The 27,401-nt window shown below is 48.9% G+C and overlaps 10 protein-coding genes across 10 annotated transcripts; 3 read left to right on the top strand and 7 right to left on the bottom strand.

Annotated features, from left to right (window-relative positions):
• The first annotated feature begins 726 nt into the window (after window positions 1-726).
• F4807DRAFT_133798 (uncharacterized protein) lies at window positions 727-3,726 on the top strand. Its single transcript, XM_047993018.1, has 3 exons — window positions 727-1,831; window positions 1,895-2,130; window positions 2,185-3,726. Exons 1-3 carry the CDS (start codon window positions 1,088-1,090, stop codon window positions 3,464-3,466), a joined length of 2,262 nt encoding a protein of 753 aa, XP_047853300.1. The 5' UTR covers window positions 727-1,087; the 3' UTR covers window positions 3,467-3,726.
• Window positions 3,727-4,832: 1,106 nt separating this feature from the next.
• Window positions 4,833-6,971, bottom strand: F4807DRAFT_133739 (Per1-domain-containing protein). The gene is made up of 4 exons (XM_047993016.1): window positions 6,328-6,971; window positions 6,102-6,150; window positions 5,247-6,006; window positions 4,833-5,174 (listed from the first exon to the last, which is right to left on the bottom strand). The coding sequence occupies exons 1-4, from the start codon at window positions 6,439-6,441 to the stop codon at window positions 5,108-5,110; spliced, it is 990 nt and encodes a 329-aa protein (XP_047853299.1). The 5' UTR covers window positions 6,442-6,971; the 3' UTR covers window positions 4,833-5,107.
• Window positions 6,972-7,504: 533 nt separating this feature from the next.
• On the top strand, window positions 7,505-8,928 carry F4807DRAFT_461318 (glycoside hydrolase family 5 protein; the record flags this gene model as incomplete). Its single annotated transcript, XM_048001668.1, has 4 exons — window positions 7,505-7,939; window positions 7,994-8,315; window positions 8,405-8,676; window positions 8,740-8,928. The coding sequence occupies 4 exons, from the start codon at window positions 7,505-7,507 to the stop codon at window positions 8,926-8,928; spliced, it is 1,218 nt and encodes a 405-aa protein (XP_047853298.1).
• Window positions 8,929-9,418: 490 nt separating this feature from the next.
• F4807DRAFT_429401 (Phosphoacetylglucosamine mutase) lies at window positions 9,419-11,391 on the bottom strand. The gene has a single exon (XM_047998326.1). The coding sequence runs from the start codon at window positions 11,201-11,203 to the stop codon at window positions 9,584-9,586; it is 1,620 nt and encodes a 539-aa protein (XP_047853297.1). The 5' UTR covers window positions 11,204-11,391; the 3' UTR covers window positions 9,419-9,583.
• Window positions 11,392-11,753: 362 nt separating this feature from the next.
• On the top strand, window positions 11,754-13,906 carry F4807DRAFT_133685 (crossover junction endonuclease MUS81). The gene is made up of 2 exons (XM_047993014.1): window positions 11,754-12,742; window positions 12,880-13,906. The coding sequence occupies exons 1-2, from the start codon at window positions 11,821-11,823 to the stop codon at window positions 13,716-13,718; spliced, it is 1,761 nt and encodes a 586-aa protein (XP_047853296.1). The 5' UTR covers window positions 11,754-11,820; the 3' UTR covers window positions 13,719-13,906.
• On the bottom strand, window positions 13,906-15,425 carry F4807DRAFT_133713 (Lumazine-binding protein). Its single transcript, XM_047993015.1, has 3 exons — window positions 15,275-15,425; window positions 14,981-15,210; window positions 13,906-14,809 (listed from the first exon to the last, which is right to left on the bottom strand). Exons 2-3 carry the CDS (start codon window positions 15,009-15,011, stop codon window positions 14,094-14,096), a joined length of 747 nt encoding a protein of 248 aa, XP_047853295.1. The 5' UTR covers window positions 15,012-15,210; window positions 15,275-15,425; the 3' UTR covers window positions 13,906-14,093.
• A 136-nt stretch (window positions 15,426-15,561) lies between these two features.
• Window positions 15,562-17,304, bottom strand: F4807DRAFT_133665 (protein arginine N-methyltransferase 1). Its single transcript, XM_047993013.1, has 6 exons — window positions 17,094-17,304; window positions 16,985-16,998; window positions 16,896-16,915; window positions 16,706-16,815; window positions 16,305-16,636; window positions 15,562-16,254 (listed from the first exon to the last, which is right to left on the bottom strand). Exons 1-6 carry the CDS (start codon window positions 17,174-17,176, stop codon window positions 15,776-15,778), a joined length of 1,038 nt encoding a protein of 345 aa, XP_047853294.1. The 5' UTR covers window positions 17,177-17,304; the 3' UTR covers window positions 15,562-15,775.
• Window positions 17,305-17,570: 266 nt separating this feature from the next.
• On the bottom strand, window positions 17,571-20,965 carry F4807DRAFT_429386 (PhoD-like phosphatase-domain-containing protein). Its single transcript, XM_047998325.1, has 12 exons — window positions 20,221-20,965; window positions 20,010-20,169; window positions 19,891-19,949; window positions 19,728-19,835; window positions 19,606-19,675; window positions 19,411-19,549; window positions 19,303-19,358; window positions 19,178-19,234; window positions 18,925-19,118; window positions 18,763-18,858; window positions 18,296-18,659; window positions 17,571-18,193 (listed from the first exon to the last, which is right to left on the bottom strand). Exons 1-12 carry the CDS (start codon window positions 20,668-20,670, stop codon window positions 18,096-18,098), a joined length of 1,851 nt encoding a protein of 616 aa, XP_047853293.1. The 5' UTR covers window positions 20,671-20,965; the 3' UTR covers window positions 17,571-18,095.
• F4807DRAFT_133236 (uncharacterized protein) lies at window positions 20,806-24,117 on the bottom strand. Its single transcript, XM_047993010.1, has 2 exons — window positions 23,145-24,117; window positions 20,806-23,018 (listed from the first exon to the last, which is right to left on the bottom strand). Exons 1-2 carry the CDS (start codon window positions 23,750-23,752, stop codon window positions 21,290-21,292), a joined length of 2,337 nt encoding a protein of 778 aa, XP_047853292.1. The 5' UTR covers window positions 23,753-24,117; the 3' UTR covers window positions 20,806-21,289.
• F4807DRAFT_133235 (ammonium transporter) lies at window positions 24,118-26,543 on the bottom strand. Its single transcript, XM_047993009.1, has 5 exons — window positions 26,110-26,543; window positions 25,979-26,043; window positions 25,465-25,922; window positions 25,104-25,406; window positions 24,118-25,055 (listed from the first exon to the last, which is right to left on the bottom strand). Exons 1-5 carry the CDS (start codon window positions 26,227-26,229, stop codon window positions 24,484-24,486), a joined length of 1,518 nt encoding a protein of 505 aa, XP_047853291.1. The 5' UTR covers window positions 26,230-26,543; the 3' UTR covers window positions 24,118-24,483.
• Between the last annotated feature and the right edge of the window lie 858 nt (window positions 26,544-27,401).

Genomic DNA, 27,401 nt, shown 5'->3' with positions numbered 1-27,401 from the left:
GGGACCTTTTGTAGGGAGAGGAAGTGCGAGAAAACGGGTCGCGTACCCACTATTGGTTTAGTGTGAGGCGCTGGGAAGGCGCAGCTAGAGTTACATCTGCCCTAGAGGTACACTAGGACTTCGGCGAGTACTCCATGTTAGCACAGAAGTGACGGATAACCGAGTCTACGATGCATTTTAGTGTTGATTATAGTGGGTTCTACCTCTAGATCTATCAACCTCGACCTAGGATTTGGTCCAGTAACTTGATCTACATTGACAGGGGTGCCCCCATAATGAACGGCTGCTGCCTAAATCTCCATCCTTTTGAACGACTTCTCATCATCTCAACACCCCAAGGCCTCTCTTCCAGCTCTCTTCCTTGAATTCCCTCGTCGTCTGCCCACGTCCTTCACTCGACGAACGACGAAGCCTTTCTAAACCACGCCGGCTTATCAACTGTGATCTTCCGTATAGGCTGCCACATTTTGTCCTATTCTTTTTTGCCCACTCTGTCCTGTTTTGTCGTGTCCTACCTGTAACACTGGCTACGTAGTTAGCTTGTGAATACCGATTGACGCGCCATTCCTCAGTTCTCAATTACTCTTGAACCTCGCCGAATTGTTTGCCTAGTTTCTCAGTCCCCTCCCATTTGAGCAAATCGTTCGACGTTTTGGTCTCGTTTCTCGCAAATCGCGCCTCCGCATTTACACGAGTTCTGTCAGCAAATACGCAGCATTACCCGTGGACCTTTTTATACATCAGGTCATCCATCCCGCTATATTCGCCTCTTGAGTAAGGTCGACTCCTGTCTCATCCCTTGGAAGCACCAAGCCCTACCATCTATATATTTCCCTTATCATCTCTTTCAACCCCTATCGATTGACCAATGTCAAGTTGTCAATTGTAGCATCTCTCGGACACCTCAGGCCATATCAACTTCGGTGTAGGACTTTTGTGACTCATAGGCCTGCTCAGCCTTATGGTGCATAATTGTGCTAACCGTTACCGTGTCTCTTGACACAGTTTCCAACAGAGCTATCATCGACCTTCTCCCGTCTACCATAAATCTGTACCCCACACCCCCGTGTTATACCGAGTCATCATCATGTCCTTCTCCAACCCTCGAAGGACTCCGGTGACTCGCCCGGACTCTGATTCCGGCAATGGCTTAACCCTTAAGACGAACTTGACTCTACGGAAGGGTGCAACCTTCCATTCTCCTACTACTCCTCCGTCTAGTCCACCTGCTGCTACTACGTTCAAAGTACCGTCACTACCTCGTCGATCCCAAACAACCCTCGATGATGTTGTCGATGCTCACGTTCGTCGTGCTGCCCTGAACATTGGCAAGTTCGAGGTAACCCTATCGGCTATCAAGGCCGAGCCCTCGTCCCCCTCCAGCTCTTTACCGGAAGACATTCTTCCCATCCCTAGAGGTTTCCTGGACCACACAATAGTCGGAGACACGATGTCTGAGGAACCTTCCGTTGCGGAGACGGAGCGACGAGTGTTGCGCCCTCGCAACCGCCGCTCTTCTCGCCACCATGAATCTGACAGTGGCCTGGGTTCATCCATTGCCTCCACCAACCAGAAGCGGAAGGAGGCCAAGTCTACTGGAGGTAGCGCCGCAGCTATCACGCGTTCCGTCACTGCTACCAGGTCTCAGGATAATCAACGTCTTAGTGACCGTGCTAAGAACCGTATCCATGAGCATATCTTGAAACCACTGTTACAGGACCGCTCACTCAAGGACTTCCGTCCCATTGTCAATGACTGTCCCAGAAGGATCCAGGAAAACCAGATCGTTTGTCTTAGGGATCTCGAGAAGACCCTTATCTTTATGGCACCGGTGAGTCAACTTATGAAAGACCCAGGCGTTTGTGGAGTTACTTATCGTGGGTTGTGGTTGAAGGAGAAGGCAAAAACTGTCGAATTATACCGTGACTTCTGCCTCACTTCGATTCGATGTATCCAAGCGACCGTCGAATACCTCTCTGATAGAGAACAAACCCGACCTCACGACCGGCCCTACAATAACGGTTACTTCATTGATCTTGTCGAACAAATTCGCCAACACGCGCAACTGATGCAGGAGGCCCGTAAGAGGCAAGCCGACGGTGAAGAATTGGACGATATGGAAGTCGACCCGTATGATCCCCAATGCTACCCTAGTGACTATACACATACTGACTTTATACATAGAACGGACGAGGTCAAACTCATGGGCGGCCTTACTACAAACGGACGACCTGCCGAATTGGTCCGCGTGAAGAAGAACGGCAAGGCCTTCTCCATGGCCACCGGCAAACCCGTTGAAGATCTCGAGGACGACGAGGCTAAGGGTCCAATCCGGTTCAAGCGTTCGATGAGCGAACAAGCCGAGGACGAGGAAGAGATCATGCGATCCATGGCTCGCCGAAAGAAGAACGCTTCTCCTGAGGAGCTGGCTCCCAAGAAGTGCAACCACCCGGGTTGCAATAAAGAGTTCAAACGACCTTGCGACCTGACGAAACACGAGAAGACCCATTCTCGTCCTTGGAAGTGCCCTATTCCCACATGCAAATACCACGAGTATGGCTGGCCTACTGAGAAAGAGATGGATCGGCACGTTAACGACAAACACTCGGCTGCTCCCCCGATGTATGAGTGCCATTTCAAACCTTGTCCCTACAAGTCTAAACGTGAATCCAATTGCAAACAGCATATGGAGAAAGCGCACGGGTGGACATACGTCCGAACCAAAACCAATGGCCAGAAGAAATCCAGCAAGGCTGGTAGCTCTGCTCATCCCACACCTCTAATTAAAAGTCTACCCACCCCTAGTAGTGAGCAGACTGATCCCGTCATGACGCCACCCGAGGATTCTGTCTTCGGACGCTACAACGACCACGAGTTCCCTTCGTATCCTTCAGACCAGGAATTCAACGCTAGCTTGTATGAGCACCAGCCATTCGACGGAGATATTCAGCTTGACTTCTCTCCGATCGACAACAGCACACCTTCCACTGACTCTGGCCAATTTAATTCCTTCGAGGACCTCAGTCCCGAGTTTACTGGTCAATTCGAGGATATTTATGGCGCTCCTGTACAGCTGCCAACTCCTTCACACTCAATCTACAACAAGGGCATCAAGGATTTCGAGGCCTATGACCACTATGAGAACTTCAACATGAATGCGTGTCAACAGTTCACTATGCCACAACTCGCGGCTGGCGGCCAAGGTGGCCAAGTCATGTTAACGCCACCAACAATGGTGGATGAGGGCTTCGAGGACTTTCAGCCTGCTTGTTCCAATCAATTTGGTCATGATTTCCCTCTCTTCCCGACTAGCTCGATGGATAAATCGAACAATTTTGGCAGTACCCTCTTCGGTACCATCACGCCCAGCCTTGCTGCCGGTTACACCCAGCCATCATCGCAAGACTTCAACATGGACTATAATCAGAATATGGATTGGACGCCGGACTACTCAGGATCTCTATAGGAGTCTTGTGTGGCTATTGGATGGGAAGCAATGTAAAGAGCTAGTGTCATGCATGCTTTCTGGCAATTTTCGGCTTCCAGCTGGTTTTCATGATGTTACGATGATGACTTATCGTTGATAGGGCGCGAATTGGGGGAAAGGAATCCATCCCAGACTGCTTTCTGAAGATTATGGTACGGGGATATTGAGGGCTGGATAGACGATGTTCTGCTTGTCCCTGTGTACACATTCGTGTTACTTTACTTCGACTTCTCAGCTTTTATTGGGGCTACCCGTGAAACGTTCATAAAGTTGTGGTGAGAAGAGATGTACTCGAGCAACAGCTCTGAGAATTGTGCCATTGTATTTTGGGAAGCAAGGAGTAAATCATTGATCTCCAATAATGAAAAAACAAAACAAAAATATTTTGCAAGAATATTCATGTGCTCTTTTTCTGGGTGACAACATCGATGTGAAGGTTTCTGGACTCATTTTTGAGTTGGGACTTTCGAAGAGTTGGCCGAACTTGTGGAGTCTGACATGAGTTTGGCGGTTGGTAGAAGTCTCCACTTTTCAACCCAGTGGATGGATCCATGTCAATTTTCTTTAGCAAAGCTTTTTTTTCCTTCGCTTGTGCACTTCACTTCTTCACATTCCAACTTTCCGTCCCTTCTCCCAATACCGGATCCCGAGATACCCGTCACCCATAGCTGTTGCACGCATAAGCCGCATAGCTTGACAATTCCTCGCATCAGCGAAACGGTAAGCTACTCGATTTTTTTTTTCTTTTCTCTCTCCGCCCGCAGGTTTGGTTTGCTATGATGACTCCGACATCGCAAGTGTCCAACCTACCTTATACTCATAGGAAGAGCCGTATGAGACCGCCCTCGAGAGGGATTGGGGGAGGGCAATATACTTCCCCTCCTCGTCTCCCTCCCCGGCCGAACCGGGCTATCCTCACGTCTTGCCCGCGGGCCGTATGGGAGCCGCGCGTGCATCGCCACGTGCTGCCGCGGTTTCTCGGTTGTCCGCGGGTGGGCATGGCGGATGGCGCCGGCGAGGTGGGGGCGCGTAATGCTTAGATTTATTAAAATGGTTTCTGATTGCTGCATTTGAAGGACCTGCGTGGCTTTTCTTGTCGACGAATGATGACGCTGATGTTTTCTGTTCTCCCCGTTCTATTCTTGCTCTTGCTATGCCGCTTTGGTCATATGATAAGAGTGGGAAGAGGATGTTCTTTTCAGCTGACTCGGTTTCATTATCTAGGGCTCTTGTCGCATCCTTTGGTGAGGTGGCGGGGGAAAAGGGCTGTGTAGGCGTGGATGAAAAGTCCTTGGATCGATAATCTAAGTAGAGTAAGTAGGGGTCGATATTGGAAAATGGCTTTTCTGACGCTGGTTGGTTTCTGTGGAAGGGCTTGATCACGTCTGATCTCGGTCAAATTCATATTAGGTAGCTTAGTAGTAGTCAATGATAGGTTCTAGTCTAGACCAACACAGTTCAGAACCTCGAACTCCCCAGCCTCTATGGTGACGTTATCCCCCTTTTCTATGCAGCCAAAAGACAGGATACCCATTACAATATAATAATATTTTTAACGCCTGGATATACAACAATGGAGCCTCATGCTTAGCCAATCCTCCGGGTTGGGAATGTTCTTTGTTAGGCTTTGGTATCCTTCATTTTGGTCGTGATCGCCATGTTTTCTTGGGAATCCTTGACCATGAAACTACAAGCCAAGTTTAGTATAAATGATCGACCTACTTATAGAAGGAAAGTGGTAGAAACGACTCTAACTTACTTGTACCATAAGACGGTAGGGCCGATCGTACCCAAGTGCCACAGGCTATGCGCGTCCAGCGCTCCCCATAGCGGCGGAAAGTCCAGTAATTCCAAGCTCATGACGGTCATGAGCCAAGCGACAGCAACACCGGGCCAGATAGCCCACGCCTGGCGACTCTCGGTCCACTTCTTCCAACTAAAGTAACTCCAGAGCGAGTTCTGCACCAGACCAACGGTCACGTTGGCCGCCATGTTATACGTATAATTCCAGCGCCAGAGCTTTAGGTACGCCACGTGGGCAATGTACATCGAGCAACAAAGGACGGTCCAGAGTCTAAGCACGCTCTGGCGGCGCGGTGTAGGTTTGTCGAGTCTGAAGACGCGGATGGGTGTGTAGTACATGCCATATAGTACGCCGGCACCGGCCGCGAAATAGTCGAGCTGCTCGGTCAGGCGGAAGTCGCGGATGTGGAAGATGGAACTGAAGATCCAGGTAGCGATGCCGAAGCAGGCGAACAGTTCGTAGTACTTGCGCAGCGAGTAGGCGGCCGGGATAGACTGGCGGATCTTGGCCAAGCCGTTCTGGTGCGCGACTAAGTTCCCTAGGCTAAACAGTACCGAGAAGGGCTCCTGCATGCCGAGGACGCGCACGAACGGCCATTTCCCATGGAATTGGGTGACGGGCTGGCCGGCGGCGAGACGCTGCTGCGTTATTATGTGCTGGCATGTGTAGTCGCACTCTTGCGGGCACGTCCAGAATAGGAGGCGGCGGTGGAAGGCTATAGGAAAGAGAGGGTGGAGGTTAGTTTCGTGGTCGCGTGCGCTGCGGAGGTGAGGGATCGTAGCTATATATGCATATGTCTTCGTGACGTACGGATATGGGTCGGATTGTTATTCGGATCGCAATTCTCGCGGGCGCAAACCTATTTCGCCGTTCACGACGGACCAAGTTAGTCCTCTACTTTTACTTGCTCGCACAAGGTATGTTTTTTTCGCAGATATGTCTTAGCTAGCCTCCGTTGATAGCCAGCCCGGCGCTTTTGTTAAGTAGCACATCCGCCGAGACACCCACTGCACACACGCACGCGAAAGAAACGAACCTCTACGCATTCCCGGAACTCGGGCAGCCTGTCGCCGAGCGAGGCTTCGGCGGTCCCCCATAGCAAGCAGACACAGACGACGACGAATGTCAATAAAGATGATGGGCGTAACATGTTGTGTTCGGCATTGGCGAATCTTGTTTCTTTCTTCGCAGAGGGGGTGGGAAAATGGCCAGAATAGCTTGGAACCTCCCCCGAGCGAACCTGGGGGACCTAGGAGAAATCTGTCCAGGCAACTGGAACCGCCGACGGCTACTTTCTTTCCTTCTGATTGGATCTTATTAGGTGGATGCGAGGGTTGAAGCCAATTGGAAATCGATTAAGGGGCCTTCTCCAACCTTGGAACAGGGCTACTGTGGGGTTTTCGTATCGAGCATAAAGCTTTTCTAATTGCCAGCAAGCAACAACCACCCGCCAGACCTGGGTGAGAGAAAGATCGTCATACCCATGTACCGCGACTGGATGCGGACGGCAGCTTCCCAGCTTAACGCGCTAAGAATAGTACCTAGGTCTGCTAGGTCTAGGTAAATTGACCGATTGACGTACCGGTACCCCGGATTCTTGGCCTTAACTCGGCTCGCGTGTTGTACCGGTAACTTCCCTGCTAGGGAGCTGTTGGTGTAAGAGCTATTATCATGAAACGATTGGAACTACCCTATTTCTTCTCGTTTCATCGACGCGATATGTAGTTGCCCTTTTTATCTAAACCTCTTCTCTTACTCACCCCGTTCGTCATAGCAGGTAGTAAGGCTGCCACGTTTCAAAGCTTAAAACTTTAAAGCTAATCGGCCAATCGATAACCAACCATGTGGTTTGATCGTGCTTAGACGAAATCTAACATTTCGTTTCCTCACAGCGAGGGATTTCATATCACCATCTCCTCTAAATGTTTAGTATGGAGATGAATCGTGGAAAACCCACCCCTTTGGTACATGTCAATGGCTACGGTAAAGCAAGGGTTCATATTGAACCTTATGAATATCACGAGCCGCAAATGCTGGTCCTATTCGGGCATCTAACGTTACCCGGAAGACTTCCCTCCGCGGGCGATTATAATGCCGTCTAATACATCGAGTAGTGTCCATAGGCATGTCTATATCATCTACTTCCCGTTCTTTTAGGAAGTCTCAATCATGGCTTTCTTCGTTCAACCCAGATTTGGACACTGATTATAATGATGTTGTCTTTGCTTGTCTTGTGTGCGGCCACCGTACTGGCATCTCCTCTGCAGCGTGCCGCAAAGCTCTCTCCGGTCACGCGTAACGGAAGTAGTTTGTTAGTTGACGGAAAGGTCTGGAAAGCAGTTGGTCCGAATGTCTACTGGCTAGGCCTTGACGAGAATGTCACGCCACCGGCAGGAGAGCCTTTCTATGCTCCCACCAAGGCCAGCTACCCTACCAAGGAGCGTATCACTGAAGTCATGGCCACAGTTCAAGCCTTGGGGGGTACCATGATCCGTGGGCACACATTAGGCGTCAGTGTTGGAAATCCCCTGAGTGTGTGGCCCGAACCAGGGAAGGTCAATGAACAGGCCTTTGACCCTATAGACTGGGCCGTCTACCAGGCAGGTATATACGGCATCAGGCTATTGATACCATTGGTGGACAACTATGTTAGCCTTATACAACTAGAAATTCAAAATGAATAAGAGCTCACCCGTCGATAGGATTACTACCACGGAGGAAAATACAACTTTCTTCGTTGGGGAGGCTTCGATCTTAATCAGGGGAGGGACGAGAACAACCCCCTAGTCCAGCAATTCTACACTAACGCTACTATTGTTGCGACCTTCAAGGATTATATCAAGACGATAATCACCCATAGGAACCAGTACACCAATCTAACCTTCGCCGAGGACCCCACCATATTTGCATACGAGACTGGGAACGAACTTCTCGGTCCTGTATGGGGTGATATGAACTCACCGGCGGACTGGGTCCAGGACATTGCGAAGTATGTGAAGAGTCTTGCTCCCCAGAAGCTCGTAGGTATGTTCCAAAGCACTTTCGATATCTCGGCTCCTATGGAGAGGTAGGAGCAAAGTCTAGTCTTGATGTAGATACTAAGATAAGAGTAGTTGACGGGACGTATGGCATCAACAAAACCCACCTAAGCATCGAAGAAGTAGACATCTTCTCCGACCACATGTATCCTGTTGACACAGCCAAACTCCAAGATGACATCAAGGTCGTCGAAGCTGCAGGTAGGCCCTTCTTCGCGGGCGAGTATGATTGGGTAGGTGGAAATACTGCCAACCTACAATCGATGTTCAAGATTATCGAAGAGAGCCCCGCTGCGGCCGGTGACACATTCTGGAGCCAGTTTGGACACAATGCCCCTGATTGTACTGTAAGCGGCTATATGCTAGATTTAAGTTCTCGCCGTGAGCGAAGTCCCTGACGGCTATTACAGGTTTACGTGGACCATAGTGATGGTCTCACCTTGCAGTATGGTAACCCGAAAAATACGGCGAATCAGAACAGTCGAATTCAACTCATAAGGAAGCACTTCATTGCTATGAGCCAGGGCAAGGAGATCGCACCTGATGAAGCTTTACCGGTTGTGCCATGTCCGGCACCCACATCGCCATCGGTCCGTTAGGAATACAATAACCTAATGTTAATTAGTATAGTCGGTTGATACGGCAATACGTAGTGAATAACAATTTCATAAACCAAAACATTTTAAATGGATGTTTTAGTACTGTATCGAACTAAGACTGATAAATGAGTTTGAAACATCCCCCCTAACCATAAGGAGCATACCCATTTCTAAGGCCAGGAAGGTCGAGAATCAGTATGCATCAGTAGAATGTCCTCCTGGACTACATTTAAAATATTATGAACCTAAATTATATAGTGATGGATTTTTTTCCATAGTATGTTAGTAAGGAGTAGCCGCACAATGCTTGAATCATCTCATTATAAGCCTATGGTTTGGTTACTTTAACCAAGCAGGCAATTGCTGTCTTCTGATCCGGTCATTTAGGAGTTATATCAAATCTAACGTGCCGTATCAAATTCCAACAAGGAAATAGCGGGATATTTCTACGTGAAATCCGCTATGATCACTGAGGTAATATAAAGCGATATTTATTTGCAATATTCAGTTAAATTCATCAGCTATATTCGTAAAACGTAAAAAATCGTTCCCGACCTAAGAATCACCAAACTTTTTCCCCTTTTAAGGCCCATGAACTGTCTACAATATGCCCTTGCGTCATATGTCCGTTCCCGCAATCGTAGATTTTGATTGTTTAACCTCCGTATGTCTTCACGATGGCAGCGACCTTGTTCGCCAGCTCGTCTGCTTCGGATCTCGTGGCGGCCTCCGCATAGACTCTGCATGCGTTCTCCGTCCCGCTAGCTCTGGCAAAAGAACGGGCGTTCGTGTATTTCTTCACAACCTTGTCAATCTCGTCTTGGCAGTGTTCTGGGTGACTGAGTTTTCGTTCCGCATCAGTAGTGTGGAACAGATCCTTATTGCCCACTTCCACACGGACGAGACGGTTAGGAAGATCTTGATACGTCATGGCCCAATCCCTGAGCGTCCATCCCTTGTGGGCCAAGATAACTTCGACCATGAGCATGTCTGATATCGCATCGCCAACAGTCTGGTTGATAAGATCTCCCAATGCGCTGAGCGTCTCGAGAGCATCCTTCTGTGCCGGTGACTGGGGCTCCTTGGTCTTGAATGCCTGTAGGGCATCTTGAGAGAATAGGACAGTGCCGTGGCCATTAGCCTCGAAGTAGACGCCGATGTCGTATGAGCAAGCGGCATGGTGAAGGTGCTTTACACCCGTAGGAGTGCAGACAACCGGGATCTGCAAGTGCTGCTCGACATACTTGGTACTGGATCCATTGGCATAGGCGGTCTGGATAAGTCCGATACGAAGTTGGCCGTCCAAGCCAGCGGTGCGGATGAGATCTGCAATAAAAGACGCGGCAAGGGTTGCAATGCGATCACCGTCCAGCATGAAAAAGCCGGTCTCTGGGTCGACCCAGTAGTAGATAAGGCGGTCAGCATCACCATCCAGAGAGCACCATCTCTCACCGGGGGCAGGTTTCGGGTTTGCCGGGGCTCGCTGTCTGGTTTTGACGAAGTCGGCACCACAGTCCAGGTTTAGGACTTCTGGGCGCAAGACGTCATCATTGGCAACCCTTACGTCCAGCCCCGTTTTGGAGGGGTCATGGTGCTTGAGGAGCTCACTGAGCTTCGGACCACCAACACCGTTGGCGCAATCGACAGATAACTTTCCAGAAACCTTACGTCCTCGCAGAGCTCTGTAGAAAGCTTCGACAAGTTTCTTATAGTATCCAAGCTCGCTGATTTCTCCATAAGCTCCCGGAGTCCCAGCTGTGTTAACGCAACGGGTTAAGTAATGGAGTTGAGGGGTTGTAAGGATCTTGTAGTCGGTAAAAGTCGTGTTCGTAGCGGCAAGGGAATCTGCGAGAGCTGTGACGAGGGTTTTACCAGACGGGCGAGTATCGCGGCCGACAATGACCTTAGCGGGGGAGGTGAGGTCGATCTTAAGCGAATCGGCTAGCTTGTAGAAGTAATCGACGAGCTCTTCGTGGCTCGGAGCATTGACGAGGTTCGTAGCATGGACCTCCCACTCTTGCTCAAGCATGTCACCCATTGGGTCGACAATCTTGACACCGTTATCCACCGCAGGATTGTGACTGGCGGTGATCATTACGCCGATCGTCTGGCCATTGAGTTTACGACTTCGAAGAGCTGATAATAGTCCGACTCGGAAGGTGACACCGTCTAGGAGATCGGCGTTCATACGGAAGCCTGCCGTGCCGTACTTGTATAGTCTTCCGGGGACTATATCGTGCTTCTTCGAAGCGGCTAGGATGGCGTCTCGATCCATGATTGGTACGACAATTGGAACTCGAGACGTGGAATATCGGTTGACTGCGATCTTTATCTGTTGTGCTATTTAGGCGAATAATAAGTATTAATGTAAGATTGAGATATATCTGCTATATTAAATATAACGATTGAGTTGTCACAGTTGTAAGAATAACGAGGCTTAGATAGAAAAAGTCAAGTTGTTAAGATCAAGGTATCGAACGAGTAGGCTAATACGAAGTAGCAACCCCTCCTTCGTGATGTACCTAGGGAAGTTCCGCCCCGCCTCGCACGCTAGGGCGTCTGACGTTACTAGGGCTGCAGGGTAAGAGCCAATCAGAGCCTGGATTGCAGAGAGGTGGAGCAAAGCACTGGCTCAGAGCTCTAAGCTGAAAGCGCTCCTTCTCAGCCCCTGTTGCACTGCGACAATTTTGTCCTATCGTTACCTCATCGGGCGTCGACTGCTGCATCTAATAGTTTGATTGGGGATCCGGTCACCTGACTTGGCGATTGTTATCCCCATTTATTTCCGCATCTGTATTCCTTCGACACGTCTAGTCGCGTCAAACACTCGTTTTCTATCCAATTCATCATCCCCGAAGATCGATAGAATTGAAATATTCCGATACAGACAAGATGCCGCCTGAAGCACCCTGCGCTAACCCGCTCCTCCTCTCTTGGGTGCAGGAATGGGTGGAAAAGGCCCGAGACCACAATTCCAAGGGCTTGTTGACGTATAAGAAGGCATATGACGCTCTCAAGGCATGTCCGGTTACCTTTCAGCATCCCTGTCAATTGCAACAATTAAAGGGATTTGGTCAGACGTTATGCACTCGCTTGACGGAAAAGATGCAGAAGCATTGCGCAGAGAACGGATTGCCTATGCCGAAACGTCCCAGGCGAATAAATATTCCCGGCTTAGGCGGCCAAGACGATGACGATGAAGAAGGTGAAGAAAGGCCAGTAAAGAGGCAGAGAAAGTCAAAGCCTTACGTACCAACTCTCCGGTCTGGCCCTTATGCCATAATTATGGGTTTGGCAACACTAGAAGAAGGCTCGCACCAGGGAATGACGAAACAACGTCTGATTGAGGTAGCACAGCCCCATTGCGATGCCTCTTTTACTGCTCCTCCCGATCCCAAGAGTTTCTATACAGCTTGGAACTCTATGAAAACTCTTCTTGAAAAGGACATCGTCTATGAACGACGAAGCGGGCCAACGCGAAGGTATCATTTAACCGAGGACGGGTGGGAAGTAGCACGACGAATCCAACACACATTGGATCCTAGCCTACCAAGGCCGGCTCCCCCAAGAGCGGAATCTGTACCTGAAGAGATCGAACAACCCCCTCGCCCTGTAAATCGATCTCCTTCCGTAGAAATCGACGAGCCACCTAAGCAAGCCTCGAGCTATGTAGACGTCGTCACTAATGGCAATACATCTTCCGGTAGTTCAGAAATACCACACTTCCGGCCAATTCGCCTCGCACCTGGGTCTTTCGAAGTCCAACTAGTACTAGATGTTCGTGAGGTCCGGGCAAAGACCGATAGAGACTACAGTAAGAAAACCGAGCCCTTTATATCTGTACCCTAACTTCAGGACGTATATGTCGACTCGACTATGAGATCGGGCCCTAGGATTTATTATTCAACGTCGAGAGTAATATAGAAACAAACACTAATCTATACATTATAGTGCAAAACGAGTTGTCAAAGAAGGGTGTCAATCCAGTAATGCGCTCACTCGAACTTGGTGACGCCCTCTGGGTTGCCAAATGTAAAGACCCAAACTTTCTATCTCGAACTGGCGCCGAGGGAGATGAAGTCGTGCTTGATTATGTCATTGAGAGAAAAAGACTCGATGATTTGATTAGCAGTGTCAAAGATGGCCGTTTCCACGAGCAGAAGTTTCGGCTGAAACGGTCTGGCATCAAGAATGTTGTCTACATCATCGAGGAAGTTTCAATGGATTCGGAGACTTTAGATAGGCGCGCAGAAATGGTACAGTCTGCTATTGGATCGACGCAGGTTGTCAACGGCTTCTTCGTAAAGAAGACGCAGAAGATGGACGACACCATTCGATACCTTACCCGAATGACCATGTTGCTGAAGAAGCAGTATGAGAGCAAACCTCTACTTGTCATTCCTACTGATATCCTTACTGCTCAGAATTACCTCCCACTATTAGAGCATCTCCGAGAAAAAGAGCCTACGACGGGTCATTATATCAGCTATCCGGCATTTGCGTCACTAGCATCCAAGTCCGACATGATGACACTGCGGGACGTATACCTGAAGATGCTGATGTGTACCAGGCAGGTCTCGTGGGAGAAGGCCTTGGAGATCCAGAAGAGATGGAAGACGCCGAATGAGTTCGCAAAGGCATTCGAAGAGTGCGGTGGTGGAGAACAAGGGAAAAAGCGGAAACGAGAATTGGTCTCTGACCATATGGGAAATCTGTACGGGCGCAAGAAGATTACCAAGCCACTCAGCATGAAGATTGCAGAAATCTGGGCTGACGGTGTCGAGGGCTAATGTCTCGAGACAGAATTACGAAAGGGAAACCTCTGGCATTGACACCTGTTAGCGAAGCCGTAGGGCCAGTCTAACTATCCCAATATGAACAAAATGGATTAACGAGCCGATTCGATCGTAATGGACGTCTTATCTTAGTAAACTGTTGCTCCTTTTTGTATATTCCTGCGACTCGTAAGGCATACCACGTAGCATATACAGGGGAATTATATCTCTTGATCGAGAAGCTTGGAAATTCCCTCGATCTCCATCTGAGCAGTAGCAAGCATCTAGCTAAGAAAGATCCAAGCACATCTTATCAACAAACCTGACTTCCCAAAACCCAGGCTTTCCTAGACAACAACGACAACATCATCATCAAACAACACCTTCCCATTAAGAATGCCCCCCCATAGCCTGCGCAACCAAATTCTCCACCATCCCCTCCAATATCGGCTTAACCAAGATCTCGCCCTGCGCGCCCAGATAGCCCGCCATCGACTTCTCGGCGTACTTAGCCAGCACATCGACCTCCACGTTGACGGTGTCGCCGGCGCGCTTGCGCGCGACCACGACCTTCTGCTGCGTGTACGCGATCAGCATGACCTCGAACCAGCCCTCGGCGTCGTCGACCCGCGTCACCGTCAGGCTCGTGCCGTCCAGCGCCACGTAGCCCTTGTACACTATGTACCTTAGGACGTCGGACGCCTCCTTGTCGCCGCCGCGGGGCTTGAACCGGAACGTGAGCGCGTTCCCGTCCTCGACCACGCGCACGATCTCCGCCACGGCGTCCACGTGCCCCTGCACGAAGTGCCCGCCCATCCGCGAGTCCGCGCGCACCGCCCTCTCGAGGTTGACTCCCGAGCCTTTCGTCAGCAACCCCAGGTTCGTCAGCCGCAGGGTCTCGGGCGCGATGCCCACCTTGAAGCTAGGAGGGTTGTTATCATCGCTACCGCCGGTGATGTTGGAGAGGTCGGTGGCCGTCAGACACACGCCGTTGACGGAGATGCTGTCGCCGAGCTTCGCGTCGGCGAGCAGGGTGGAGGATGCGGGGAGGCTGATGGTCAGCGAGGTGCCGCCGGTCTCGTCGTGCGGGTTGAGCTCGGCGACCACTTTTGTGTGCGCGTCAGTCATACGTTTCCTCAGTTTCTAGGTAGGTAGTTTCAAGCTTCAATCGACAGCCAAGTGACAACCAGCCGAGTTATGCATTCCTCCTTCCCCTCCCTAAGGAAAAAAGAGCCAAGGAAAAGAAATGAGAACAAAAACAAGGAGGGGTTTATTACCTCCGATCTCCTCGACTAATCCTGTGAACATCTTGCTGAGCTTAAACTTGAAGTTTGTCTAATGCTTTTCGGAATTTTTCTGCTCGTCGCAAGAATGACGTTGTTTCTCTTCAGTAGTCACCCCGCTATCACATGCCGCTAGCCCGGAATTTGTCCCGCGCTAAAGAAGGCTGGGGACCCTTAAATTCTAGAAACTTAATGTCCAATTTTTACTAAGCGGGACCACGTACCTACGTACGTCGCGATAAGTAATCTGGTTATGTCCGGAAGATATGAGGACCGGTACAGTCTCACTTTCAATATATAGGGTGTTCTGATGCGTAGCATTTCGATCAGAACTTTGATCAGTTGACCGTAATTCAATCATGGTAGGAGAACTCTTATAAGAGATCTCCTAACCATGGTAGAATACGACAGAGACCAGTTGTCATTAACTGACCCATCAACCTCTTGATCATCACTTTCCGTGCGGTGTGTGTATCTCGAGGGACGTGTAGGAGTTACAGTACATCGTAATCTTCATCAGTCGTAAAATTCAACCCATCTCACTCATCCATAATGCATCTTCTCCCTTGCCAGTGGTTATCCCTTGTCCCTTGTCCCTCTAGGCCAAAGAGCAATGACTTTTGCCTCCAAACGCCTCCCACAGCCCCAGTCGCCATGCAATAATGCAAGACCAAAGTAATTACTGCTTTGCAGCTTGCTCTCTACAAGACGGGCTCTATCCGCTGGACAGGCGTGAGCTAGTCCAGATCGCAGAAGATAGTGTGATAAACAAGTACAGGTATCTCCCGTTTAGCACATCTTGTACTCACAACTACCCTCTGCATATCTGGTGCCATCTTGGGTATCGAGTAGGTAGTTAATCTTAATGTCAAGGTCTCGGCGATTCTTGTCGTTAGGCTTGACATCCAAGTTGCAGGAAACCTCCTCTCCTTGTTGAACCGTAAGAACTTGGTTCAAGTAGAAGACTGTCTGTTTCCAGTGAGTATACTTGGTGTGGGGGCCAGTTGAGAATCGGATTGGCTTGTGGCAAGCCGTGAAGTCGATGTCGAACCATGCAACAAGGGCATGGATGAAGTCATCGCGTCGAGCACTTAACTTGAAGGGAATTGAGAATGCGAGATCAGCGGTTGTGCAGGTGTACAAGTCGAGGGTCAAAACTGAAGTCGGGTCCGTTACGGCAGCCTTAACTTCGACGGTATCAACGAGAGGCTCAGCTAACGCTGTCTCCTTCAGAGGACTGTAATCAAAACCGTAGACGTTATCCCAAACTTCGGTCAATTAGCTCAATTCCAAGTATATCCAGGTTGGTCACACTTACATCCAATCTTCTCGTCCTTGTATTCACCATCCTCGATACCACAGACAAAGATAGTAGCCTTGTCGGGGAAGATCAATCCATCCTTGGTGAGGAACTTGTCACGGGCATAAAGCACCGTGTCGAGCATACTCTCGTACAGTAGGAAGTAGCCCATCCACTCTGAGATGATGATGTCGACCTTAGGGAAAGGCAACTCGATCTCCTCCATCTTGCCCTGGATCAGCGTGATCTTGTCTTCCATGCCATTGACCTTGACGATCTCCTTGGCCTTGAAGATGATGGTAGACATGTCGACACCGATGACATGCTTGGCTCCAGCTTTGACAGCAAACCTACATTGAGAGGGTGATTGTTTAATTTACGCGAGTGATCAAGTGAGTCGTGGTGGGGTGCAGTCTTACATGGAGAGAATAGCTGTTCCGCAACCGACATCTAAGACAACCTTGTCCTTGAAAAGGTGCTTGTTCTGCACGATTGCGTTCATGTAGGACTTCGTACGGACTTCATCTTTCTATACGACGAGGCAATGCCTTTGTTAGACAAGTAAATCATACGATTAGAGACTGCTTGCTGTAAAATTAGAATACGTACCAACATCTCCTCATGAATTCCTGCAGTGCGATTAATTCTCGTTAGTCAAAGCGTCCAGATCAGCGTCCAAAATGGGAATGAATGCGTACCATGGTGGTTGTAACTGTTGTGCGACAGATGTTAGCCAGAGTCAAAAGTGTTATCGTGCATAGCACATCGCTGTAGGATTTATGCAATGCGGGATGCGCACAAACTAACCTGTTGAAATAATGCTGCTCGGAGTGAGCCATGTCCTTGAGCTGCTTCTCGGCAGCCTCAACGTCCATCTTGTCGGTTGCCATGCTCGGGACGCAAAGTGCAACCTGTATGGAGTTGAATGGTGGTTAAGAAAGGATGAAGTAGAAGGGACCAAGGTTGGGCTCGGCTGCGAGACGATGTAAGGTTTGGTTTCCTTATTTTTTTTTTTCTCGTTCCTTCCCACTAGAGCCGCTGCAGGGAAACCACCTAAAACGCTACACAACGGATCTAGACTAAACTAAACGACCCATAATTATCCTCGATTGCGCGCCTGGAGCGCGTTCCATTCACCGTGCAATTGCAACCCCACCGGAATGCGGTGGAACAATGATCCCCCAATCATTCTGCTCTCCTTCGGTGAATCTAAGGTATAAATACCTAGCCCTCCCTCCCGTCTTTTCAAGTTTCTCTTCCTTTCTTCTTCATACTTACCTTGTTCCGCTGACCATGGCTCAAGAATCATGGTTAGCAAGGGGAGAGACCTGCATTGCACAGCGCGGAGTCGACCCTCTTCTATTATCCCTCGTGGATCGTAGGGAGCGCAATTTTTGCTTTCCTCTATTTTCATTGTGAGCGGTGCCTTGATGCATTGCCATAAAGAAGATACTAGACATTGTTGCTTATCGCGGCCAGCCACAAACGAAGCCGCCGGCGATTGCATTTACGTACACCCTGAGGATCTACAAGTCAGTGTCGTCTTCACTTATATCACAATTCCTCATGCGCATTCAAGACTATATTTAAGATGCGTTCAGCTTTTCCTGTTCATCGCAGGAACTCGACAGTATTTGAATGCTAGCTACCAAGAAGCTTCACCAATTGAAGATATCTTTCATTTATTATCGACTATCGATTATCCCTATCCATTCCCATATTAAGCCCATTAGTATTGCAAAGTTCCAATAGGCGAACAGCAATCATCCGGTGATCCATCGCACACAATTCTCCTCGCCTCACCGGCACCTACGTAGTGATATACATCTTATCGAATCCAACAATATCCCACTCCCAAGTCTCAGTATTCAAGGTAATATTCGTCGGGTTAGTCTGCCCTCCCTTGACTATACAAGACAGCGAATTAGCATACCTAGTCACCATCATCCACAGAAGCCCTTGGGGCTCCCAAAGGAAAGGAAATAAAATAAAGTAAACACAACACCTACCAAACCCAGCCTCGACACTCCCTCCAGCGACCGGCCGCGACAGCTTATTCGCGCCCGCGACCACGGTAAAATTCGCCAGCGGCAAGTCCCACGCGTTCCTAGTCGCCACGCTCGGCGAGCCGTAGTATCTCGCCTCGAGCTTCTCGGGCGATACCGTCAGCAGGAAGTAGCCGCGGTAGTACCCGTCCTGCCACTGCAGCACCTCGTTCTCCGCCACCAGCTTCTGCGCCTCGGCGCGCGCGGGGGCGATCAGCCCGTTGTACCCCGTCGAGCTGACCGCCGTCCCGGCGAACTCGACGCCGATCGCGCCGTCGCCCGTCTCCACGTTGTACGGCTTCTCGTCCAGCCAGACGAGGTCGGATACCTGCGTGTTGTTGCGTTTTGTGAGCTGAGACGTTCTGAAGCCAAGGTGAAAAGGATAGGGGTGGGGCGTCGAGAAGAAAGAATAAGAAATTCTGCTCACGAACCCAGTTCTGGTGGCTGTCACCGGCAAGGAAGATGGTATTGCTGATCTTGTGGTCGTAGAGGTGCTTCAGCGTTCGGTTCCTGTTTGCAACGTACCCCTAAAAACGATAGATCAGCAGCTATTTCTTACCGCTCTCTTCGGAATAGACAATCTCTATACTCACGTTCCAGTTGTCACCGGTGAATTCACTAGACTCGGCAATACTCGAGAATACGATCTGGTTACCTATAATTCGCCATGTCGCGCCCCGGTTGGATGACTTGGACAGTTGGCTGTAAAACCAATTCTCCTGGTGTGAGCCCATCAAGGATCGCGAGGCGTCGTTGCTGATTTGTTCGATGTAGTCGTTGTTCCAGTCTGGTTCCTGTTAATAACCTATCCACTCAATAGGACGCTTTTATCTAAGTGATACATACTCAAAGATGTAATGCTCCGGTCGTAATTCCGAGTATCAAGGACAATTAAATCCAAAACTGAAGAACATACATTAACGATGCCGTCGAGCGGAATTAGGGATAGCTTTGCCGGAGGCGCCACATACGATTACCCATCTGGAATGACCTCCAAACTCTCAGGTTGTCATCGAGGTCTATCTGGCTTTGTGACAGTTAGCAACCATCATTTACAAGAAGATCATACCACAACCTACCGAATAGGCATCCACTCGAAGTATGCTCTCACAGCATTCATCTTTCGTTGGTCCACGCTGACAAAACCATCATTCAGGAAGGATTGTTCGGTATTGTTGAGAGCACTTGAGCCGTCTCGATATCCATTATCTGAAACTTCTGTACAAACAATTAGTGCCCAATCGTGGCTTGTTGCTTTTCTGTCGCCTACGTACCGTGATCATCCCAGGTTGTAATCCAAGCAAAGTTTTGAGAAGCAAGCTGTAGATCTGGATCGGTGCGATACTTTCATTGTGTAAGTATCTATATCAGGAAATATAGTTGAACCTGTGCTTACCTGTCCATGGCGAGTCCTGTAGTCGTAGAGACTAAACAGGTACTTGCTCGGTTCATGGGCTCTCTCGCCCTTTGCGTTTCCCTCGTAGATGTAATCCCCTAAGTGAATCTATCCACACCATTAATTAGTAGATAAAGCTAAGTACGTGATTTGTGGCCCATACAAAGTAGTCTTGCTCATCTTTGCGTGCGGCATTCCCGTAGACATTAAAATACCCATTTGCTTCCGAGTTGTTAGTGAGACCAACTTAGAGCAAATAAGAGTACTTACGGCAGTACTTACGATAATTACTGCAAGAGAAAACAGCAAGTTTCAACTCTAATAAATCAGCATTCGCTTCAGGAGCAGTCTTCGTTCGTCCAACAGGACTCGTGATATTCGACCCGCAAATCGTGAACTGGTAATTATACGTCGTGAATGGCTTAAGCTTCGTAGCTTCGACCTAGAAATATCAGACAACTCCCGAAAATAGGTGAAAGGGTCCCATGTTTACCTTGATGGTATAGTCGATATCACTAGTTGTGTACCCTTGGCCACTCGATACAACCTCCCCAGTCTCGTTCGAGAAGACATTCCAGTCAACACAGATGGGGCTTGGATCCGCATTAATATATGTCTGCGTGTCGTGGTTGTACAGCGGTACCGGCCCCTCAACAGTGATATTGCTCGTGTCAGAGGAGAGCGACGGCGCAACTCGTGTCCATAGAATTACACTCTCCGGGTATGGATCACCAGACGCCACGCCGTGGGTGAAGCTAAGTTCCTCTGCCTTATACGCGACAGCACCACGCTTAAGGCTCCGCCTGGAAACGTGAGGCACATCGATTCCAAGGCCTGAGTGACGACGAGATGGGCTTTTGTAATTCAAATTTCCATCGAATGTCGCTGCCGCAAAAGCGACTAGGGTCTCAGCCACAAGACCAATAGCTACTAAGTTAACCATACTGAACGACGCCGAAGAAATCTAGTTAATATTAAACGATCCAGAAACGGCCAGCCGAGCATTTTAAAGCTGTTTATAATGAAATCGATATGTGCTCTTTTATAGCTAGTATCACGAGTTGTATATTATGTGCAACATCGGCCATGTGGGTAGCAATACTGCCCAGGGTCACCAATAATATAGGGCTTAATTCGGAAGAGGTCACTTACGAGAACGGAAGGTGAATCGGTAATTGCAGTGGATGCACTAATAAGTCACGTCGACTGACAGCATGCAAGGTGACAGCGCTCTGAGCCGCCGTGTATTATTTACGAGAACGTGTATAATGAAGGTTTTTTAATTGGTTGAAAGTTATCGTCGTCATGCAGGTCTTCAGCTCCTGCCGGGTTGGAGATGACGAAAGATTGTGATTGTTCGGTGGGGCATGAATGACGAGATACCATGTAGATAAAACAAATAAAGTATAAAGTCCAATGAATTAGGTTACGGATGATAGTCAAAGTTAGTAAGTCACGAATAAACTAGAATATGTTTGGGTTAGGCACGATGAGGAGGAAGGATAACCCTAGTAGTTCATTCAGGAAGAAAGGGGTATACAGTCATTCACCAACTGCTTAACTTAACCACACCATCTTTCATGAGGCTCTCTCCAGCGAACTCCAAGGATCTCGAATATCTTCTTCTCATCATCCCCTCCTATTAGGGTTCCTGCAGTCATTTGATTGTTTCGGTCATGGAGGACATCACTATACAACCCTCTCTGGTTCAGTCGCATCCCCTTCTTTCGTGCTAGCAATCGAATCGACCTGTTGAAGATGTCGTTGCCAGTAAAATAGATCAGTGCTGCCCCAAGTTGGCATTGAGGGACCAGTAACAGGTCGATGCGTCTCCATATTGGTCGATATTCGCCCTTGGGACCTGGGAACGCGCTCTCCGGCAACACACAACAACCATGCCATTTGCTGCCACCACCATCATCAATGCTACCATGGTGGGCAGCAAGCTCCGCAGTCAAGAAACCGTCTTCTGTTAGGGTGTTGACAAGCCGGTCCAAGAACGGAGTAAGCTCGCTAACAGAAGTCGTACCTCCTTTGGTTATGATCAAATCGATATCGCCAGAGCTATCTGCTCCGCGACGATAGCTACCTCCAACAATAAGCTCAACACGAGGGTCAATGACTGCGGCCGTTCTCTTGACACAACTAGCCAAAGCCTCTACTTCCTTCCGGGGAATCCTAGTATTGATGTCGTCGAAATGTTCCAATCCGATTTTCTGTTTATCGTTTAACTCAGCCCCCTTTTTGAGATCGTCTAATGTGCGAAATCCCTGAGAAATCCACTTCTGGGCCACACTATGACCAACACCGTAGATCTGAAGAAATAAAGCCATAACCTTCCGATGAGAGTCGTCTTGCGCGTACTCAAGCTGTCTTAATCGGTTCGTATTGACGATCTCCTCGATCTTGTCTGCAATTCGGCCAATATTGGGTAGGGCGCGTGCTTCCTCGGCAGTACGTATCTTCTTGGGTTGTGCTCGAAGCGTTTCAATGGCCAATCTGTATGCTCGAATACGGAAATTATCGTTGGCGAGAATGTGCATCTCTAACATTTGTTGAAGGACTTTGATAGTATCCGCGTTGGGACTGCTATCATCCGTATGATCTTTGGTACCTCCCTTCATACAGATGAATTTCTCTTGCCAATCAGGATCCTTTCGTCGAGAGCTAGCTCTCCTTTTCCGTGGACCATCTTCCGCCAAATTCTCGGAATTTGGCGAGGCTTCATCTTCATCCGCGGTTGGTGATGATCCAAGAATATCTCCATCATCTAGCAATGCATCACCTAGTGAGTTATCGGAGGCAGTCTTCATCTCTGATATACATTGTGTAAGCTCATCATTGTCTTCTGGGATGGCACTTTTCTGTTCCCTGGAAGGCCCAGAAGTCTCCACGGTGTTCTGATTTTGCCGCACTTGAGAGGGCGGGACTAAAAGGATGCTTTCCTGAGTTGATAGCTCATGACTTGTCGGCGTGCTTAATATAGGTGCATGGGTTATCTTTGCGGCTTTTTTACGCCTTGGTTTTAGTTTAAGTGAGACATCGGAATCGTTTGAGGACAATGGCGCAACCGGTGGTTGTTTAACTGTGGCCGGGGTTCCAGTAACTTTGTATTGTCCTTGAGCCGGGTTCGCAATTATGCGGTGCCTTAGACAATCAATGGGATAGTTCGCATTGACAATAACTTTTTCAGGCCATTTAGGGTCATCTTGTAGATATCGCTCTATATCTGCATAGGTAAGCTTCTTGTCGACAATGATATGTGTTGCATTGACAAGCTCCCGACACCATCTAGAGAACATCTAGTTAGTTAGATTGCATATAATCGATGAGATATAATGATATGGGACCGTAGAGTATGATATTCAAAGAACTCATTCCTAGATAGCCTCTAGCAGCTGATTTAAATAGACTTACGTAACGCCATGCTCCCGGGCTTTAGTGATCTGGAGCCTTCGCGCTGGATTGATATCGTCGTTAGGTATATAGTAGAAAGAGAGGCCTTTAAAGATTTGCTGTGCTTCGGGGACCAGTTTTAAAGGTGCTTCCTTCTTGCGTTTCCCCATCCTGACAGAAGGTGAGGGATCAGTCTGAGGGCTGGAATGTCTGGCGCGAAGTGTTGGGCGCGTCGAACGTGTTGAACGGCGAAGGGGCTGTTTTCTTGCGGCTGCAGTCTCGAACACGGTGGCATCCGTGCCTATCAACGTGCTTGTCTGCAAACTCGGGCCTCTGACTTTCGAATCACGGTTGCGCGGGGTGACAGCAATGATTTCTACCTCGGAATCGCTATTTGTAGAAATCGGGTCTGATACTATTCTTTTAGAAGGAGCACCCGGAAGCCCGTCGATCCCCTTTTGCGTAGGACGAGGTCCATTAGCAGGTGTGATTGTAGCACCGGAGAGAAATTCTCTGGTCTGCTTCCGATACGACTCTTCATGTTCGTCTAAGGCATCTTCTGCATCTTCGTACATAAACGTTTCAAGGCATTCAAAGAATGCGATCTTCTCTTTCAAAAGGGGATCCATTGATTGTCAATTGCCGCCTACCTAATCTTAGGCGTGATGAAAAAGGAAGAACAGGAATCCGCTCCAGCGTTCAACATCAGAAAATACATTTTATGAATATTGAATACTCGTCTTGAGTAGGTATTCATATTACATCAGCACAACTTAATATATTGATTGAATAGGACCCAGTAGGCAACAGTGTCTGGTATTTAGCATGAGTCTTGGGTGATTCACTTGGATCAATTGATGGGGCAGACCCGATCTTATGTCATAAAATCCTTTAAATCGTCTTAGGCGAAACTAAGAAATCCCTTGTTGGCCCGCTGTACTCAAGACCCACTCCCCATTTAAAGTTGGTAGCGGTACCTAGAGATACATATGTTCAAGCAAGGTTTGCTTTGAATTTGAAGTATCGTAAAAGTATTGATCTTAACTTGAAAGAGCGCCCAGTTTTCAAAGTTAACCTTATGTTTTAATCGTATTAGAAAACACCTCCTAGTCTCGCTAGACAGACCTGTGCTCAAATTTGGCATCAAGTACATGTAGGTAGGCTTTTAGTTTTGTGCAATATACTGATGCCGAGGGTATAAATCTTTCATACAGGCTTTGTAACTCCGAAGCGCCCTTCCAGATATCGCATAAGCGAGCGAAATATCCGCCATTACTCATTCCCCCCCTATTGTAGAGACTCGAATACATAGTGAATTAGTTCCGTATCATACAAATAGACCTCAAGGCCGAGATCTAGATTAAGCTGCCGATGAAGAGGCTTGTCCAGGATACCCGCGAGAGTCCATTAGAGGGATGCTGTTCTTCTCACGGGGGTCAAACGAGTTTCCGGCATCAGCAGAATATCGGCTGTTGGCATCAGCGCCTTCAATGTCGTTGAGCACCTCTCTCGTAAGTTCGACATAATCGTAGGCGAATTCGCCAATTTCCGCGTCGTCGATACCGAGAATCTCAGCTTCTTCACTGGCCCGAAGTTGAAGGCCAGGAATTAAGTTGAGAAGGAAGCAAATTATGCATGTTCCAACGAATGAATAACACCCTCCGCAGATGGAATCAGCCAGCTGATATGCCAGCTGAATCCAGTGCTGGTTCACCCAACCGCCCTTGATGACCGAAAAGCCGTCCAGATGCGCAATGTAGTCGGCAGCAAAGAAAGCCGTGCATATATTTCCCACGAAGCCGCCAACAGCGTGTACAGCAAAGATATCCAAAGCGTCGTCAATTCGTAGGAGGAACTTCAGTTTGGTAGCATAGTTGGCAAAGCCGGCTCCGAGAACACCGTAGATTACTGCAGCCCAGGCTGGAACGTAACCTTAGAGAAGTTAGAGACGTCTCCTTAATGTAACGATGGATAACTTACCTGAGCCAGGGGTAATCGCAACAAGACCAGCTACGACCCCAGAACAGAAGCCTACTGTTGACCACTTGCCCTCCAGCCTATAATCGAGAACACACCATGTAATCCCACCGACACAAGCAGCTAGATTTGTTACCACCGCGGCCATGACAGCGCGCAAGTTTGCTGAGAGCGCGCTACCAGCGTTGAAACCGAACCAGCCGACCCATAGAAACACCGTTCCGACGACTATGTGAGTGACGTTATGAGGTCGGTAGTTCAATTCGTGAGTGCCGTGACCACGTCGCTTTCCTAACATCATTGAATCTGTAGGGATACACGTTAGTGCTGACGAGTAGGAGCATAGTAGGTCGTTTAGACTAACATGCAAGGGCGGCTGTCCCAGAAGCAATATGGACCGGGGTGCCACCTGCAAAATCGAGCCCACCCATCTTGTTAGACCATCCAGCTGGGTTCCAGGTCCAGCAAGCAATCGGGTCGTAAATGATCGTAGACCAGATGAACATAAAGATGACGCACGGTAGCATGCGACCTCTCTCAGCTACAGCTCCTGTCGCGAGAGCGACGGTGATGGCCGAGAACATGCCCTGGTAGACTGCGAAGAGCAAGTCCGGGATTCTCGTAGAGCCAACCGACGGTTGGCCTAGTACGTCTTTGAATCCGAAATTGGCCAGGTCTCCGATGTAAGACGACGCGGTGTGGGAGAATGTTAACGAATAACCCCAGAAAAACCATTGGAACGTGGTGACGGCCGTGGCCATGACGGAAAGCCATATTAAAGACAAGGCCGATTTGCGACGAGCGAGCCCAGAATAGAAGAAGCTTCACTATTGTAAGTCCATAGACCCTTCAAGTTAATTACAGGAGTGCTTTCTTACCCGACTCCCGGAATCATAAGCAGCACGAGGGCTGTGGATGTGATCATCCAGGCGACATCGCCACTCTATTATCTTGTTAGAAACAATTCGATCGCGGTTTGAATTCCGGCGCATATAAATCCATCACTAACCTCGTACCAAATGTTCAAGTCTTCGGTCAATGAATCGCCTCCAGTTGCACCGGTGCCATTATAAGGGACTTTGATTATATAGCTCAATGCGTCGAGATCGACGCCCTCGAGTACGACCATGTTGCCAAGTAGCTCGGCGATGAGCCTTCGTAGCGACTAGAATCACGAGGTCGAAAGGGCGAAAGGGCAGCCGGCCTCACATATGAAGAAGTTAATAAGGTTAAAAGAGTGTCAAGAAGTTGGTTAGAGTCGCAAGGGAAGTGGTCCAGGAAGAACCGAGAAGGGGTCTAGATCAAATACCCTAGATGCCTTAGACCGGGTTCTTCTATCTCTAAAAAGGAGCCGGGGGTGGCCAAGAATAAGTTAATGCAAAGAGCACGGTAGTAAAACTACTAGCTGTTAGTAGTTAAGAAGAAGAAGCAATTCTAAGACAGTTAATCGCTCCAGTTTAGGTCAAGCGACGCGCCTATCAATCATATCAAAATGAAGAACAGCTAAATGGGATCGTATGTCGGCAGGTCTAAATCTCGTAACCAACGTCGACGCCCCAGCGGCCGTAGAGCCGGTACAGCGTAAGAGTTTTATTGCTAGCTGGTCATATTACCGATCAGCGTCGTACATAGACATGTACGTACATTGACGTCTGATTTTATGAGGTCCCCTTCCATATGGGGAGATTAATAGGACACAGAGATCAGCCACTGAACAAGCAAGGGCATGACCTGCAGACCTACGGCTCTGTACCCGCCTCAAAATCGGTGAACTACAAATGGTAGCCCAGCGATTCCGATAGAAGCAGGGATCGAGTCTGACCACCCCGGAGAGATGCATACCTGGGTAGGTGCATACATATCTGTCGGATGACTGGGGCGATAGGCTTCAGCCAACCAGCCAGCCTTGACTCTACATATCCAACAATGACAACAATGACAACAATGACACCATGGCACCACGGAGAAGGCTAAGTAGGAGCTGAATCTAGTTCTCGACGATATTCGAAACCGCTTCTAACGAGCTTCGTCAGTCAGGTACTTTGTCGAAAGGTTAGCCCCGGGAAACTGGATAGAAAGGGAATGGGGGACTGTGAAGGCGAGAAAGGGAAGGTTTGCAAGACGATAGCACAATTCGGGAGGTTCGTGTTACATAGCAAAACAAGTAAGCAACAACGCACTTGAGAGATAAGCAGAATGAAGATCCACATATCTAAGCCCATCATTGGGCCAGATTTGCGCGTGGGGTTACAAGTGGATTGGGTGGAGAGGGGTCCCAAGGCCTCGGGGAAGCAGGGATAT

Source organism: Annulohypoxylon truncatum (genome assembly GCF_022578515.1).
Source record: "Annulohypoxylon truncatum strain CBS 140777 unplaced genomic scaffold F4807scaffold_20, whole genome shotgun sequence".
Taxonomy (NCBI): Eukaryota; Fungi; Ascomycota; class Sordariomycetes; order Xylariales; family Hypoxylaceae; genus Annulohypoxylon; species Annulohypoxylon truncatum.
The sequence above is the reverse complement of the archived record's forward strand: the minus strand, read 5'-3'. Positions and strand labels throughout refer to the sequence as shown.

Excerpts from the sequence above, each read along its gene's own strand:
- F4807DRAFT_133798 (XM_047993018.1), top strand. The coding sequence starts at position 1,088 with ATGTCCTTCTCCAACCCTCGAAGGACTCCGGTGACTCGCCCGGACTCT. Across the intron at positions 1,832-1,894 it reads CCCTTATCTTTATGGCACCG|GAGAAGGCAAAAACTGTCGA; the intron begins GTGAGTCAACTT and ends TTGTGGTTGAAG. Across the intron at positions 2,131-2,184 it reads GACGATATGGAAGTCGACCC|AACGGACGAGGTCAAACTCA; the intron begins GTATGATCCCCA and ends CTTTATACATAG.
- F4807DRAFT_133739 (XM_047993016.1), bottom strand. The coding sequence starts at position 6,441 with ATGTTACGCCCATCATCTTTATTGACATTCGTCGTCGTCTGTGTCTGC. Across the intron at positions 6,151-6,327 it reads AGTTCCGGGAATGCGTAGAG|GTTTGCGCCCGCGAGAATTG; the intron begins GTTCGTTTCTTT and ends ACGGCGAAATAG. Across the intron at positions 5,175-5,246 it reads CCTACCGTCTTATGGTACAA|TTTCATGGTCAAGGATTCCC; the intron begins GTAAGTTAGAGT and ends CTTGGCTTGTAG.
- F4807DRAFT_429401 (XM_047998326.1), bottom strand. The coding sequence starts at position 11,203 with ATGGATCGAGACGCCATCCTAGCCGCTTCGAAGAAGCACGATATAGTC.
- F4807DRAFT_133685 (XM_047993014.1), top strand. The coding sequence starts at position 11,821 with ATGCCGCCTGAAGCACCCTGCGCTAACCCGCTCCTCCTCTCTTGGGTG. Across the intron at positions 12,743-12,879 it reads AAAGACCGATAGAGACTACA|TGCAAAACGAGTTGTCAAAG; the intron begins GTAAGAAAACCG and ends TATACATTATAG.
- F4807DRAFT_133713 (XM_047993015.1), bottom strand. The coding sequence starts at position 15,011 with ATGTTCACAGGATTAGTCGAGGAGATCGGAG. Across the intron at positions 14,810-14,980 it reads ATTAGTCGAGGAGATCGGAG|TGGTCGCCGAGCTCAACCCG; the intron begins GTAATAAACCCC and ends CGCACACAAAAG.
- F4807DRAFT_133665 (XM_047993013.1), bottom strand. The coding sequence starts at position 17,176 with ATGGCAACCGACAAGATGGACGTTGAGGCTGCCGAGAAGCAGCTCAAG. Across the intron at positions 16,816-16,895 it reads GAATTCATGAGGAGATGTTG|AAAGATGAAGTCCGTACGAA; the intron begins GTACGTATTCTA and ends CTCGTCGTATAG. Across the intron at positions 16,637-16,705 it reads GGAACAGCTATTCTCTCCAT|GTTTGCTGTCAAAGCTGGAG; the intron begins GTAAGACTGCAC and ends CTCTCAATGTAG.
- F4807DRAFT_429386 (XM_047998325.1), bottom strand. The coding sequence starts at position 20,670 with ATGGTTAACTTAGTAGCTATTGGTCTTGTGGCTGAGACCCTAGTCGCT. Across the intron at positions 19,235-19,302 it reads GTCATTCCAGATGGGTAATC|TTTTGGATTTAATTGTCCTT; the intron begins GTATGTGGCGCC and ends TATGTTCTTCAG. Across the intron at positions 18,859-18,924 it reads TCACCGGTGACAACTGGAAC|GGGTACGTTGCAAACAGGAA; the intron begins GTGAGTATAGAG and ends TATCGTTTTTAG.
- F4807DRAFT_133236 (XM_047993010.1), bottom strand. The coding sequence starts at position 23,752 with ATGGATCCCCTTTTGAAAGAGAAGATCGCATTCTTTGAATGCCTTGAA. Across the intron at positions 23,019-23,144 it reads GCCCGGGAGCATGGCGTTAC|ATGGTGTCGGGAGCTTGTCA; the intron begins GTAAGTCTATTT and ends GATGTTCTCTAG.
- F4807DRAFT_133235 (XM_047993009.1), bottom strand. The coding sequence starts at position 26,229 with ATGGTCGTACTCGAGGGCGTCGATCTCGACGCATTGAGCTATATAATC. Across the intron at positions 26,044-26,109 it reads ACTTGAACATTTGGTACGAG|AGTGGCGATGTCGCCTGGAT; the intron begins GTTAGTGATGGA and ends ACAAGATAATAG. Across the intron at positions 25,407-25,464 it reads TGGGACAGCCGCCCTTGCAT|ATTCAATGATGTTAGGAAAG; the intron begins GTTAGTCTAAAC and ends GTATCCCTACAG.